At 37.6% G+C, this 15347-nt stretch overlaps 2 protein-coding genes and 1 long non-coding RNA gene across 5 annotated transcripts; all 3 read left to right on the top strand.

Moving 5' to 3' along the window:
- Positions 1–632: 632 nt before the first annotated feature.
- Positions 633–1474, top strand: LOC137724103 (uncharacterized). Its single transcript, XR_011067187.1, has 3 exons — positions 633–911; positions 1021–1087; positions 1290–1474. It is a non-coding gene; the product is annotated as an uncharacterized lncRNA (long non-coding RNA).
- Positions 1475–2295: 821 nt separating this feature from the next.
- Positions 2296–3915, top strand: LOC137726940 (mitochondrial Rho GTPase 2-like). Its single transcript, XM_068465893.1, has 4 exons — positions 2296–2381; positions 2556–2764; positions 3132–3201; positions 3721–3915. Exons 1-4 carry the CDS (start codon positions 2340–2342, stop codon positions 3913–3915), a joined length of 516 nt encoding a protein of 171 aa, XP_068321994.1. The 5' UTR covers positions 2296–2339.
- On the top strand, positions 3912–8990 carry LOC137726972 (bark storage protein A-like). Of its 3 annotated transcripts, XM_068465919.1 has the most exons (7): positions 3912–3997; positions 4613–4693; positions 4833–4903; positions 5307–5374; positions 5635–5790; positions 6845–6895; positions 8743–8990. In XM_068465919.1, exons 1-6 carry the CDS (start codon positions 3957–3959, stop codon positions 6884–6886), a joined length of 459 nt encoding a protein of 152 aa, XP_068322020.1. In that variant the 5' UTR covers positions 3912–3956; the 3' UTR covers positions 6887–6895; positions 8743–8990. The 3 variants fall into 3 exon arrangements, with proteins under 3 accessions (XP_068322020.1, XP_068322019.1, XP_068322018.1); XM_068465917.1 differs by lacking the exon at positions 3912–3997 and having other exon boundaries at positions 4065–4693; XM_068465918.1 differs by lacking the exons at positions 3912–3997; positions 8743–8990 and having other exon boundaries at positions 4063–4693; positions 6845–7626.
- The last annotated feature ends 6357 nt before the right edge of the window (positions 8991–15347 follow it).

Raw genomic sequence — 15347 nt, forward strand, 5'->3', positions numbered from 1 at the left:
AATAGATCGAGCAAGTGAATGAAGAGAAACAGGCACTGACACTGCAATTCAAAAGTGCTCACAACATTAATGCTTTGAGTAATAAAAACACGTGTAATAACAATAAGTGTATTATCATATTCTCCTTTAGGTAGATACTCCAACAATACAAACAATCATCGATGCATAATGCCTTATTGATAATTGTACATCTCTAACAAGATAGGTTTCATTGTCTTTGGATATCTGAACAAATAAAAAAAATGAAATATACAATTCTCGCCACATTCATATCATCAATCATATGAGCAATTAGTCTACCTTTGGGTGACCCTAAAGAACTTATGACAAATGAAAAACATATTACTCATGTACAAACCTTTAAAACATAATAAGGTTTTGTTTGTTCATATGCATTATCCTACCATGAGTAATTGATTAATCATCATTTAATTTGAATCCATGTGATCTTTCTAGTTTGGCCACTTTGGTGACTAACAAATAATTTCGTAAGACGAATTACAAATTAAATGAATGTGTTTATAATCGTAATGATTGGTCACAAATATTCAAATTACTTTAACTAATTACTTTAGTCTAAAGAAGGAGGCGAAATCGCACTGTAGAAATGAACAGTATTTTGGACAACATTTCAGTTTATTTACAAGATTGCCACTCAGGTGCTTTTAGCCAACTTTCTGGCTTCGTTTCCACTTTCTCAAACCCTAGCAGCCACAACACCATCTCTGGAATAGCATCGGCACCTGCTTCCTAAAACCAAAACCACACAAACTCGGCTTCATTTCTGTAACTCGACAGATTCGATGAGATGAAGGAAAAGAGCAGGGAGATGGGCTCGAGTCGGCGGGCAGAAGAGATCTTCAGGGATTACAGTGGTCGGAGAACCAACGCCGTCCACGCTTTAACTAACGGTACTCCGATCTCTCTTTCTCTCTCTCTCCTCCGTTTCTCTCTTTTAATTTCCATTTGGTTTTGGAAATCTCTGACCTTTTGGCTGATGTTGTTTTCTCATGTGGACAGAGAGAGAGAGGTCGAGCAAGGTTTCGTCGATTTCAGTCGACTTGGGCTACCCCCATCGTCCGGTAAGGTATCAATCTTTTCTTATCCTCACGCTTCTCTGGTTTTCGCTTTGATTTTTTTATGCAAGGTTTGAGATTTCTTTAATCATACAATCAGCTTGCCCTTAATTATTCTTTCACTATATTTGACTGTTGTAGTCCTCTTTTAGCTACTCAAATTACACAATAAAAATCCCAAGAAAAATTTTCTCACTCTGTAATTTCCCTCAGATCCCTCGCTGATCCCTTCTCTCGCCTATGTCGTCTTACTCCACCGTTCTCATCAGGAAGGCCCGTGCATGGTTTTTTGGGTGGGGATTTCAGATTTCAAGGGGGAGAGAGGCTGTGCTTCGTTACAATCGGGCCGAGCTTCTATCTGCGAATCGAGGCCCCGGTGAAGCATAATCATTACAGGCCTGCGGTGAGTTCTAGGTCACCTCCTCCTTCTCCAATAAGCTTTCCTATTACTTTAGTCTAAAGAAGGAGGCGAAATCGCACTGTAGAAATGAAGAGTATTTTGGACGACATTTCAGTTTATTTACAAGATTGCCACTCAGGTGCTTTTAGCCAACTTTCTGGCTTCGTTTCCACTTTCTCAAACCCTAGCAGCCACAACACCATCTCTGGAATAGCATCGGCACCTGCTTCCTAAAACCAAAACCACACAAACTCGGCTTCATTTCTGTAACTCGACACCTTCGATGAGATGAAGGAGAAGAACAATTTCCAATATTAATATTAAAAGAACAATTTCCAATATTTAATTTCACCATTTTCTCACACTTCCCGTTGATTGTCTGTTGAATTTGCAGGGAAAGAAGAAGGAAGGAAATGCCGCTAGGTACGTCACCAGGTCACAAGTTGTCAAGCAGCTTCAAGTCAGTCTTCCCCTCTTCAGGTTTGTCTCTGGTATTCAAGTTGTAATTTCTGTATTTTCACATGATTTATGTAATTTATGTTAATCTAGGGTTTAGGGTTTGTGCATTATTCGGATTTGGCGTTAGTTGCTGTGTGGAAATGAGTCGTAGCTGGTAAATGAGAAGCAAAGTAAGCAAATTACGGAGATACCTCCAGAAGAGTATAAAATGCCCCTGGTATGGATTGACTTGGAAATGGCTGGTGAGGGTAAAAATATGTATGTTCCTTTTACCCTTTTGTTATTTGTGGATAAAATAATGCATGTTCCTATCATGGTTTCTTTTTATTCTCCAAAAATAGATTGCTGTTTACTGAAATTTCAGTCCTTGGAGTGAAGCTCCTTATAAGGATGCTGCAGGGAGAATGGCATCTGGGAATTTACCTCTTAATGCATTTTTGTCTGAGGTATCTTCGTTTTCATTGCTACCCTGTTTAAATTAGCTTACATATGCTCTTCATGAATTTTTTTTTTTTCCATTTATTTTGGATGATATACATGTTTCCCTTTTTTCTTTGTGTAAAGAATCTCCTTAGCCAATTGTAAATTGTAATTATATCTTTGTTTTTTTGTGATTCCAGTGGGCCCTCATGACACTGTTAAATCCAAACCGAAGTTTGGCAAATTTGATATATGTTGGATACAATGACAGTCCTGCTTCAGCTATCCATGTTACTAGAAGAAGATCAGTAGATCGTAAAACGCAAAAAACAGAAAGAAATGTTAGCTGCTTCGTTTTTGGTCCTAAAAATGCAGGAAAATCCCCTCTTTTAAATTCATTCATAGGAAGGTATGGCTTTCCCCCTTCACTATACTCAACATAGTTAATTAGTTCCGTATATTATAAATTTGAAGAGAAAGGGTACTACCATACCTAATCACATTTTCTGAATCTTTGGTATAACAAAATTTATTGGGTGATAACTTCCTAGCTCTCAGATGCTGTTATAGTTCTACACAAATGAACTATTTTGCTCCTGAAACTACCCAATTTTCTTTTCTTTTTTCTTTTCAAACTGAGACAAAGCTCACCGTGTCTGCTATCCCTTTCCTGTTTGACTCTGGTCTATCGTCCATTTTAGAAAATATTTGTGGTGACTGTAGATTTATTCTTTCATTTGGCTTTGTTAATTTGTTGTTGCCAATTTTGACCTCAGGCCTTTCTCAAAGAGTGAGACTATACCTACTGGTGAGCGTTATGCAGTGAATGTCATTAACCAGATTGGGGTGAGTACTATCATATATAACACTTTTTGCTTTGAGAAAGGTAACGGGTAAGGGAGGTATGGGTATGGGTTTTTAGGGAGGTGGTCTGGTGTCAGTGCCTTCACGGTGTGCGGGTGTGATATGTGGGAGAGAGGGGAGGGGGCTGGTTGCAGAGAGTGGGGGTGTGATTTGGGGGAGATAGGAGAGGGGGTTGGTTGCAGAGAGAAGGTGACGGCGGGTGCATGATTAGGGGGACAGAAAGAGAGTTGATTGGGTACAAGATTTGAGGGTAGGGTTGAGGGAATGAGTGTGTTAGCTGCAGAGAGATGGTGGGGTTGAGTTAGTATCTCTCCCTTTTTGTCGCTTCTCTCTTCCTCCATCTATGACATCTTTGTTTTGGGGTCAAAATATGTTCTCTTTTACATAGAAATTTGAGTGTTTTATTCATTTATTTGGGTTTTTGTAGCTGATGCATATTAGGTTTTGTGTTTCTGGGTTTTATCACTAATTGTCAATTGGATTTTCTGGTTTCAAAAATAGGTGGAGGCATCGACTAATCAGCTGGCTGATCAGCAGATGCCAGTGTATAATCTTGCATCGAAGATTCTTTGTCGGGTTATCAATGTATTGTTGAAGGTAGTATGGTGGCTTCTTATAAAGAAAACTAAGAATTCTGGATTTAATTGTTTAGCTGCTTCTTTTGTACTCAAGTTATTGGGCTTTGTGAGGGAATAATATGTTTCTTTCGGCTGAATTATAGGCTGAACCAGACACTGATGAAGTATTTTCACAAGTCACTTTACTTCCCGAATCAAATGTAAGTTGTTGGCTTGAGGATTCTGATTTATTGTCGGCGGGTTAAACTGATTATAGGTTGCGATTCTGATGGTTTGATGTTATAAATTTTAGCAAGATGAGAATGCAGTGGAGAAGGAAATAACATAGGGCGCGTGTCCTTAAACAGGAAAAGACTTTGGTTAGGCAAAGCTAAATTAAGGAAGAGAATAGGTAGAGGCTAAAACATAATCAAGTGGAAATTTTAGGTACAAAATGGGCAGTGAGTCAAGAAATTATACAATGGTGTCCAGCTACTTTCCACCACGGCCACTTTAAAAGGCTTAGTTCTTTTTCCAAGTGAAGAAATAAAATGGCACTTGAATCGTAGAAATATTAACATCTAGACTCAAATGAAAAGAACTGCATATTTGAAAGGAAAAAAACACACCAGCACACACTTGGAAATTGCTGGAAATATTGGCAAACCTCACATTGTATATGCACGCTTTAGTGATATTTATAATGAGGATATTTATATTAGCAAACCTCACTTATGCCCTGTACACATTCTACTGTTTAATTAATGAAGAAAACGATTCTCAATGTCTAGCTATTCATTTATTATCTTCAATGATTTGGAAACCTGCTACTATAGTTTTCAGAATGGTTATGTCACACCCTGCTATTCTTCTTGTCAAAATGGGGAAGGTTTGCATGGTTGTCACTCTTCGAACAGGTTAGTGGGTTTCTCTGGATTTTCGTTTTTCTCTATTGGGTTTCGATTAGTTCTCAAGTTTTTGCGTTTCTTGATTTGCTTTTCGCATTTGAACATAAAGTTTTTATTTCCTCATGAATCTAATCTGCCTTTTTCAAAGATTTCTCTGGTTAGAACTTCAATCTACAAGCTTTGTGGCTGATCAGAAGCTACCGTATTTGGATTTTGCTGGTAAGCATAAAATTATATATATATATATATATATATATATTCATTAAGTTTGTATAATTACATGGGTGTTCTTTGAGTGCTATGTACATATATCCTAAAAGAAACTGATTTCTCACGCTATTTTCTTATTCTGCACCTTTGTTGAATTTTTGTCCTTTTATTTATTTATTTATTCAATTCAAATGACCAAAATAAACACAAGTGTATATGGAGAATAATGAGTATGCGGAAATCAGTATCATTTGCTAAAATGTTTATCTTTATAGCTCATGGTATATATGAGTTTTGTTGTTGTTGCTTTTCTTGCCTTTGCACGTTCTGCTCTAAAATTTATAAATACATAGAATATTGTAATTGAAAGAAAAATAACTTTGGACCGAATTCTACATACTCAATTTGACAGGAAGAAGGTTTCGAATCGGACTATTGGAAGACAAAAGGGTTATAATTGTTATGACTGGATTGAGCATGGTATGTTTAATTATGCAGATGACCATCTGTTTTACTTTGATTAATTTCGTTGGTCAGTGCATATCATTGATAATGTATTTAATAAATGATGTAGAAACAGTGTCTGGCTTCAATACAAGTGTATTATCCGTTAGATTCGACAATTATTAAATCTTTTAGTATAAATCTTAACCATTTATTTCCCGTATCATTCAATATTATTGAAGTACTTTATGTAGAAACCTGCTGGAAAAAAAATTGATGTAGAAACCTGTGAAAAGCTCAATGCAGGCATCTCAACTCAATTACTACAAACCCTATTCAAGGTGAAAGCTGTTGTACACTATGGAATTGCAGGAAATGCAGATCCCCAACTCCAAATTGGAGATGTCACCATCCCTCAATTTTGGGCTCATACAGGCCTTTGGAATTGGCTGGTATAAAACAATAATTTTCTTTAGAAAATTGGCTTTTGTTTGGTAATCTTTTTTTAATCCCAGTTAATTGAATATCCAATTAATAGAAAAATGTATTTGTACCAAATGCCATTTCAATTGAATGGTTGGTGTATTTGTTCCGAACGACATTCGAATTGGATGACTGGTTTATTTGTTCCAAACCCCAATATAATAGTATTTGTATTTCTGCCCATTTATGGATGATTGTTGTAGCTGCTATGATTGTCAGATTGTGTATGTCGGCTATTGCTTAACTGAGCAAATAAAGTCAGCAAAAAAGTAGATGCTATGTTAGTGTATGTCAATGGGGAGTGTAGCTATGAAATATATGATTACATTGATCAAGGATGATGAGTATAACAGAGTCCTAACTGAGCAATGTATGTTAGTGACTTAGTGTAGATGCTATCCTTTGAATTTAGTGAGTTCTTTTGGGCAAGGGTTATCAAGTTTTTTTTTTTGTTGAATTTCTCTTGCTTCATTTAATTTTTTTAGATGTAAAAGAGTAGAAGCCTTCCATGCAGAAGCTTTACATCCTCCCTCAACAATTTGTGTGTCTTTCTGTCAAAATTATTCATTTCTTCCTATATTACAGTTTCAAAAAGGATTTCCATATTGGCCCCAGTCAATTCGAGGGTTCTATTTGATTTCTAAGAATTGTGGGAAAGAATAGGCAAATGCATCTAGACGGGTGGTTTGGTGGTTAGGAGACTTGGAGGGCCAATGGAGGCAGTCTATTCTTCCCATATTTTCTTTTTTAGGTTAGTATATGCAGCTTTAAAGAAATGACGTTATATCATCGCAATCTCATTGCTCGATTTTATTCAGCGTTGGTTTTGATATGATAGTATCCTGTTAACTATCCTATGGAACAAATTCACAATTTCTCATATTTAGACTCAAATGCTAATAGATTCTGAGTGGTTTTTAATCTTTTGATGATCTGGCATCCAATTTGTAGAATTCTCTTATGCCGGGTTTTATCTTTCTTATGTTGTTTTTTTTTTAAAATTAAATTTTTTGGAATTTTCAGAATTTTGGGTCGTTGGAGGCAGAAGTTGGTTGCTTTGCTTGACATGATGAGGTATATAATTATACACCCAATTGACTTTGATCTTTATGTTTTTAATAATTGAGAAAGAGTAGTGTTAATAATTGAAAAATCTGTGTTAGACATGTTTACATGACAACTTCATCTTTGAGATTTGTTTGGTTTTGAAATTCCATCAAAAGCAAGGGTTTTTGTGCGATTGATTTTGTGAGGGAGATAAGGCACGACCTTCTAATTTGGTTTTTTCTCCCTCATTGTTCAAATTCCTTCAAAATCTTGCAATTTGCCTTTCTAAATTAGCTTAAGAAATATTTTGTTAATTTGATCATTGAGATTGGTTATGAAATTCCAATTTGTTTGAGCAATGACAAATTGGGATTGGTTTTTAAATTCCCCATTGAAAAATACATAGCAATTTCAGCTACTGTTTGTTAAGCAAATAAAAAGCTAATAATTAATGTCTGTTTACTCTCAAAAAACCTTTCCCAAATCCTCAAATGCATAGCTAATTCAATTAAACGCACATTTGATTGCTGCAATCAATGTCAGATATTCCTTGGGAGTAAGCATTGTTCAATTTTAATTGTAAATGGCAGCTGAAATTATCTTATTTATTACCACTATTGATTTGGATCTGTAATACACAATGTTTAGATCATTTGATCGGTACTTACTTAAGTTTAATACTGGCAGTTTGGCTGTGATCGAATTGAGCCAGTCTCGAATAGTGTGGCATGTTAGATGATAACAGACTAATAGAGGAAAAGGAGTTGATGCATCTGTGTTTGATTTACAAATTTTGGCAGGTCCTGGCCATTTTTTTGGTTTCCCTGGTGATATATATCTATCTTCATAACCAAATAGCGATAACTTCGAGTTTCTAGATATTTTAATGTGTTTTGAGTCCTGCATTTTTGTAACGTCTGTGCAAGTTGTCACTAAAATCTTTTGGTTTCTGGCTACTTTAGTTTTTCAGCATTGTATTGTAGTTTTTAATTTATCTTTGTTGGGTAGAGGGCATGTGCTGTGGGTTTTGGTGTTTAGCGAATCATCTGAGCTTCATTACTATTTTAATGTTTACAATGAAATGAACATTACAATAACCAATATAACAATAAAATCAGTCACAGATTCCAAGCATAATGCATCAAAAGTGCGCTGAAACATAATTCTAAATAAAACGCAGTTAAGCAAAAACAGGGTAGGTAAGCATATTGTGAGATGACCGATTCCAGATTGCATTTTAACAGCTTTATCCGGATGGTAATTGAGAACATTATCAAGTATAAATGACTGGTCATCAGCTGGCAGTGCATCCCCATCATTGTACCTGGATAGAATAATTTAAAACCCCATAGTGGGTTAGAGCATTGCCAAGCACCAAGCAAAGATGTTTCAATATGATTCGTTAGTTAGTTTTCATGACACAATTTCAATTTCTTTGCCTTCTTTGGAAATTTGTGCATTTATCTTTGTTTTTTTGGGTTTGCTGATTTTCATGTGCTTTGTATTCATGATTGTTTATTTTGTAAAGGAAATGCGGGATATGAGATGCAAGCAAATTTCTAATCTTTGTTTATCCGGTTTTCACTTTGTTTAATTTGATCTGATTTAGCCTCCTTTTCGTTGCTTTGGAGGAAACCAAATTAAATCTGCCTTTCGATCTTTGTATGTCATGCTTATGTTCTCCTTTATCGGGAGACTGATTTATTGTTTAAAATTGGTTACATTCTCTTATAGTTGCCCTTTTTGTTGGTTCTGAAAAAACAAAGTGACGTGGATTTCTGTCTTTCTATATCATGCTTATGTTGAAATGTTATACCTGCCAAAACCAAATGTTGAAAAGTTGGATAGGTAAACGTTTTTTGTTCTATTTTTAGGACTTCATTAACCGTTTAGAAGCGCGGCCAACGATTCGAGAGCAGAAGGGGAGCAAGCATGTGAGGTAATTTTTTATGTTGAATTAAGTGGTTCTGAATTCAGTCGAACATTTGTGTGCAAGTTTGGTTTCTATATCTATCGCGATTCATGTTTGCAGTGATAGTATTGTAACATCAAATCCTAAAATGTATTGTGTCAAGAACCAATAAAAGGAATGTAATGTGTAAGTGCGTTTGATTATTCAAATGCAAAATTTTTTGATTTTTAGAACGAGAGTTGCAATTAAAATTAACGGAGCGCTGAGCAGAAGTTTAATTAATTCAGTGTTGATAAATGATTGAAGGTTGCTCTATGATTCTATTGCTGTTTTGATAAGTATAAGTTTAGATAACGAAAGGGATAGAATGAAAATGAAAGCTTAGAATCTGGTGAATAATATGTTGGCATGTGTGTGTGTTCTCTTCAGGAGAATCGGTTGATGTTTTTAATTGTATAATTTATTTTCCTTGGTCAAAATGTATGTCCGATTGCTTGCCTTCCCATAGATGGGTTAAGTTGGACATCCAGAAGAATTTGTTTGCATAAGAACTTTTTTCTTTTTCTTTTCGCTGTGATCTGTTTGTTAAAGGTGATGATAAAGATTTATCAATAGAATTATGTTTGGCTTTATGACCCTTGGTTGGAAACGGTTTTTTGTAACAGGGCTAAAATGAGCCCTATGACCCTCGGTTGGAGATGGAGGCGAATATGACCCTATATTGTTCATTAAAATATTAATATCTTGGAGGGCCAGAGGGCTAAAACGAGCCATCTGACCAGCCCTCGGTTAGAGATGACCTTAGTATGCAGTGTGGCCACTACTTGCGTTATCCTCGTGCGTTTTGGATTAGAATAGTTTTAAATATCGTTTTGTTGGAAAAAATGAATTTTTTGACTTAAACTTAGTGATTCAGTTAGAAAATTTGTTTCACGGGTGCTTCATTTGCGGGTCTGTTTCCATTGTCGTCAAGATGACATTTTCATTGGGGAAGGTTGAAGAGATATAGAGATTTTCACATCCTATACGTTTGTTGTAAATCTTGCGGTTGAAATCATTTTGAATTTTTTTATTTAAAATTAAATGCAACCAATACTTAATAAATTTTTTTCTCACGATGTATGATGAATGGATAGGATGTGAAAATCATCTGCTCACAAAGAGGATCCTCATCTGTAATTTTCTACAATGAATGAATAAAAACTGAATATGTCTTAAGAAACAATGTTGTGCATAGTAGACTTGGCTAGTTAGCTTTCACTGGCATATCTACATAGATGCAAGCAGGTGCAATCGCACCTCTGGTCGACAGAAATCGACCCTAAGAGAAGGAATCCGTCCCTTTGATTTCTCTGAACTGAACATGCACTACACACGGTGTTGCTGCTGCGCCTTCACAACCTTTTTTGGGTAGTAGTGACACGCCCCGACCCCGATATTCCCTGAATACCAGGATAGGCACGTGCTGGCCGACACCCGAGGGTGACGAAAGCCATTTATTGAGTGCAAATGCTGAAAACAAGGGATAAATAAGGCCTATAAATATAAAAGAATAATGAATAAGCAAATAAGGACCGTGTTCAGAGCACACCTCTAATATATATATATAAAACAGTTATCAACATACTAACCCCCAGGTTTTATGAAAACACAAATATAATGATAAACATAGGTTTTCCGAAATCTAGCATGTCGTGCAATGTCTCAAATCATAATTCGCATAAATAATACACACTAGTGAATGTCCGATATAACACTTCAGGCCTCATGCCGGCTCTCCGTCTCTGAGCAGACAGTCAGAGGAAAATACACTTCAGGCCCCTTGCCGGCTCCCCGTCTCTGAGCAGATAGTCAGAGGAAAACACACTCCAGGCCCTATGCCAACACCAAACCGTGGCCCGGGACGGACCGAATCTATCCCTACGTCCCGTAGCGGAAATGACCACTAGGTAAGTACAAAACCAGTGAACATACATATATTGAAGATCAACTTCATAGTATAAAGTCATACATCATCTATACTATAAAGAAGTGTTCTAAACATGTTCTAAATATCATATCGTCATCCATCAGATATTCTATAAGAACATGGGTTATAGGAAAAATAGTAATAATTCAAACTAGCCTCAGTAAGCATGTTATCTCGTAAAATGTTTCATAAAACATAATCATCAAATCATGCTTTTCATGTATGCATTTATACTATCAAAACATGCATTTTTAGAAGGGGTCCACTCACAGTACTTCGTCGTCGAAAAGCCACGCCATCTAGCGAAGAAGGAAACGCCACAGATAATCGCCCCTAAGCACATAAACGTTACATTTAGTCAAACTCTACTCAAACGATTGAATTTGGGAAAACGGACATCGGAAACGGGTTCAGAACGTCGAAAATAGCCTAGGAGGGTTCCCGCACGAAAACTCAAAAAGTCAACGGTCAAAGTCAACGTTGACCGTTGACCGGTAAAAGTCAACGGTCAGACCGGGTCCGGGTCAACGGGTCAAACGGGTCTGGGCTTGGATCCATGTTGGGTTAAAGGGTTTGGACTTGGGTTGGATCCGGGTTTGGCCTAAAGGGTTTGGGTTATGCTAATTGGGTTAGGTTTTTAAGTGGGTTGGGTTGGGCTTAAACCCATACGGCCCAAAGGCCCACAACAGAAAGGGTGATGGGTTTCGGCTGCAACCAAGGCCCTAAGGCCTTTTGGGTTTTTAAAAGAAACAAAACTAAAAATAAAAATAGAAAGGGTGAGGGTATTGGGCCAGAAACCAAACAGGCTCTAAGCCCGTGGGTGTGGGAGATGGCCCGAAGGCCTGGGTGTTTTCTTGGGCTGGGTTTCACGCCAGAGAAGAAGGCCGGAATTCGGCCGGAATTTAGACAAACTTCGAACGTCCATAACGTTGTTAATACTAGACGAAATTAAGTGATTCAAAAATGAAAATCGTATCTCTCGAAGAGACGAAGAGAATGGTACCTCACACAACGTCTAACTCGCCGTGGTTTGGCTGGAAAACACCTCGAAAGTCACTGAGGTCGCCGAAAACTGAGTAAGATTCAGATGAGTATAACTTCTTCAATACTCAATGAAATTAGGTGAAACAAAAAGGAAAGTTGTAGTACTCAGCGAGACGAAGAGATTGATACCTCGCATGCCGGCCAACTCGCCGTGGTTTGGCCGGCAATTGCCTCGAAAGGGGCAGTGCGCGCCGGAAAATTGGGAAATGTCTCCGAGGTGGTTTCTTCGTGATTTGACGTCCAAAACACAACCACGGGGTTAGAAAAGAGCTATAGGTGTGGGCATGGGTGTGTGTGTGTGTGTGTTTCACGGGGAAGAAGAAGAGAGAAATGGGGGAGTTTCGAAGGAAAGGAGAAAGTGCAGACAAAACAAAACAAAAGAAAGGAAAAGAAGAAGGAAAAAAAAAAAAAAAAAAAAAAAAGAAGAAAGAAGAAATGAGGGACACGGCAGGGGGGACAAAACAGGGGGTGGGCCCCTTGGGCTCACCAAATAAGGTTTAAAAACAATTTTAAAAATAAAGTTATCCCCCAAACTTAGTGAAAATACAAAAATACCTATTTTCTTACGTAAATCCCAAGACGGATTGTTACAATCTACTCCCCTTAAAAGAATTTCGTCCCGAAATTTAAAATCACAACTTAAACCAAAATGCTTGAAAATAGGAAGAAGAATATATGTATAAAGAGAATTCAAGTTAGAGTGGGTGCATCAAAGAGAATATGCCACACTGTCGCGAGCAGGTTGCCAAATCCTCTATCATGCCTCCAAACTCTTACTTTCTTCCCCATCAGTGTAAAAGTAGAAACATACTTTCATAAGATATAAAGTTGAAAACATATATAGACGTAAGTTAAAAAATAAGTACGCAAAATACTATAGCGATATGTACTAACATATAGGTCGAAAACTCGCGCTTAACTTAAAACTGAAAATAGAAATACTTCCCCCAAAACATTTGTAACATCGAAAACAAATAATTAAAGAAAAGGAAGTTAAAATACTTACTGAAAATCAAAACTGAATTCAAAACTGAAAAATGAGAGTGGGTCTCGCCTAAGCATACAAATGTCACATACTCCGAGAAAATATGCGTCTCTAGGTCAAGTCCTAACAATAGTGAATCCGTACCAACTGCTGAAGATGAATCTTCCTGCCCACTTGCTTAACGAACCCAACGAATAAATTTTCAATACCACAGTCGGCCGCCCGTGATATCGATCACACATTTGTTGTCTCGATAAGCAAGCGGTAATTTGCTGAGGGTGCACAATTTCACGCGTCGTAAATTCAATCTTTCAAATACTAGTTCACAATACTCCTCTGCTAACCAGTATTGCCTGTAGAACTCTCATACCATGTCGCAAAAATGGCGTACTCAAACCGAACAAGACAGAAACTGTCGTCATAAAACTCTATCATGTATCAAGCATCTTATCCTCCTCAATTCTTCCAAATGTGACCAACTACTCCAGTGTTTTGCCAACAAAGAACCCATTTGAAAATTGTACCTTAGGATTCAAAGGAAGTGGCTACCATGTTACTAGTAGACCTAAAAGCTCAAGCCAAGCAAGCAGAAAACGAAAAGTCACCTTTCCCAACAAGCAGTATCTCTTGGGAATCATTGTAGTGCTCGAACCACCTCTCTAATTTTTGCTTAGTTGCAGATTTCTAGTAAAACAAGGTCAAAGTTGATGGAAAGAAGGATTCTCAAGTGATCAACCTAAAACAAATGAAAGTACACACCTTTCGAGAGAAGTGTAAAGATTTTCCGATTCTCGCCTCGACCGCGCTGGGGTGCCAACCCAGAGTGCACTAACCAGATCTGCTAGAAGTGTTTCAATAACCACGTACTCGCAACAAAAGAGTCTTGGAGTGAAACAGTGAAAAGGTGAGTTGAGACGGCACGTAACATTGGAAAAAAAAAACTGATGTGATGCCTATGAATTATAGTAAGATGGTGATACAATCCGCTGACCTTCTATACTCAAACCTTCATCCAACTCTTACTAAAAGATCGCACAAACATCACGCTCACGTGTTCACGAATCGAAGGATCCTGGTGCCAAGGTAGTGGAAAGCTACGTTGAGGCGAACACATCACATCATCGAAAACGTCTACCAAAGTACGATATGATGGTTATGAATTTTAGTAAGATAATGAGTGGTGACCATTCAATTCAGCGTGAAGATAATGATGCAATCTGCTGCTCACCTACACCACAATCTTCACCAGCCTCTTACCACAAGACGACTCCAACCTCACACCCACGTGGAACTCTTTCTGGTAAGTAGGGTAAGCTTGTGAAAAGATTATGCTCCCAACATTTATGTCTGAAAAGATAAGAATTGGGCGCACACTTCCGCCGAATTGATTGATCGTGAATTCTTCACTGATTGAGCGAGAAACCATGTAGAGAAGGCTAAAAGAACACTCAAGAATTTGAGGATCAAAACAAGTCTATTAAAACTAGAGTACAAGATATTTGGATGAGAGAGAAATCATGCCGAGAACAAACGAGCGAAAGAAGGTAAAGATGCAGAAATAGAAATCACTTTTTATGATTATTTGGTTAATCAACACGGTAAGGTTGACTGGTTCCTTAGCCAAAAAGGAAATAGGTATAAGCTCAAGAATGGTTAAGAACTGTTAATAAGATCTGACGAGGCCAAAGACATTTCGAAATTCACAATACTTTGTGAGAAATGTTTCAAAGTTCAAAAATTAAACATAGAACCTCTAAACCAACAAAATGACGAAGAAGAAAGATACAAAGCAGTCTGCGTAAGCATGCAATGACACGATTGGCTACCTCAAAGTGATACTCTTGAGCAAACCAAAGTTCAATGAGTCCAGAGAAGTTCAAAGTAAAGCTCGATCTTCGTACAATGATGAATATAGAAGTCTCAAGCCATTACATTGAAAAGTTACAAAGCTGAACAGTTAGTGGACAAGAGCACTGGTCAGTTGGGCTACAAGCAAAAGGCTAAGTTCACCTCCACCGAAAAGTATGTGGACAAGGTGCTAGGATTTACCGCCTAGTGCCAAACCCAGGTGAAGTTCAAGAAGTCTGTTTATCCAAACAAGTATGGATCTTCATCAACCAAATCCAACTACAACAACAAAAAGAATCGCAACTCCTTTTGGAAAATTGGTGGGAATAGCATCTGCTACCGAAGAGTCACTTAAGAAATTATCTAATTGAAATGAAGTCAACGCCCGAAAAATTTGGTGTAGAGCTAACGGTCAAAGGTTAAGGAACTTGACTTCGCCGTTGAGGTAAGCAAGGAGGTTACTGATAGAACAATCATCGAAGATTCATTCTACCGGTTCACACGAGTTTCTTCAGTGGTAATGAGCCTGAGAACATTGATTTGCTCCCGCCAACTACCACTTACTAATCGTCGTCACCACTAACGCTTACTTGCTTTCTCAAACACGCACTTCGAATATTTCAAGTAGTTGCCACTGCAATATGACTCTGCCCGCCATTCCTAGGGAACGCATGTCGCAGAGTGATGTCATCGTTTCACGGCTCTAGTTGATCTCAACCAA

This window comes from Pyrus communis, chromosome 2, assembly GCF_963583255.1.
Source record: "Pyrus communis chromosome 2, drPyrComm1.1, whole genome shotgun sequence".
Lineage (NCBI taxonomy): Eukaryota > Viridiplantae > Streptophyta > Magnoliopsida > Rosales > Rosaceae > Pyrus > Pyrus communis.

Coding starts and splice junctions, on each gene's coding strand:
- LOC137726940 (XM_068465893.1), top strand. CDS start 2,340: ATGGCATCTGGGAATTTACCTCTTAATGCATTTTTGTCTGAG. Junction 2,382..2,555: donor TTAATGCATTTTTGTCTGAG/GTATCTTCGTTT, acceptor TTGTGATTCCAG/TGGGCCCTCATGACACTGTT. Junction 2,765..3,131: donor TTAAATTCATTCATAGGAAG/GTATGGCTTTCC, acceptor TTTTGACCTCAG/GCCTTTCTCAAAGAGTGAGA.
- LOC137726972 (XM_068465918.1), top strand. CDS start 4,560: ATGTCTAGCTATTCATTTATTATCTTCAATGATTTGGAAACCTGCTAC. Junction 4,694..4,832: donor GGTTGTCACTCTTCGAACAG/GTTAGTGGGTTT, acceptor CCTTTTTCAAAG/ATTTCTCTGGTTAGAACTTC. Junction 5,791..6,844: donor CAGGCCTTTGGAATTGGCTG/GTATAAAACAAT, acceptor TGGAATTTTCAG/AATTTTGGGTCGTTGGAGGC.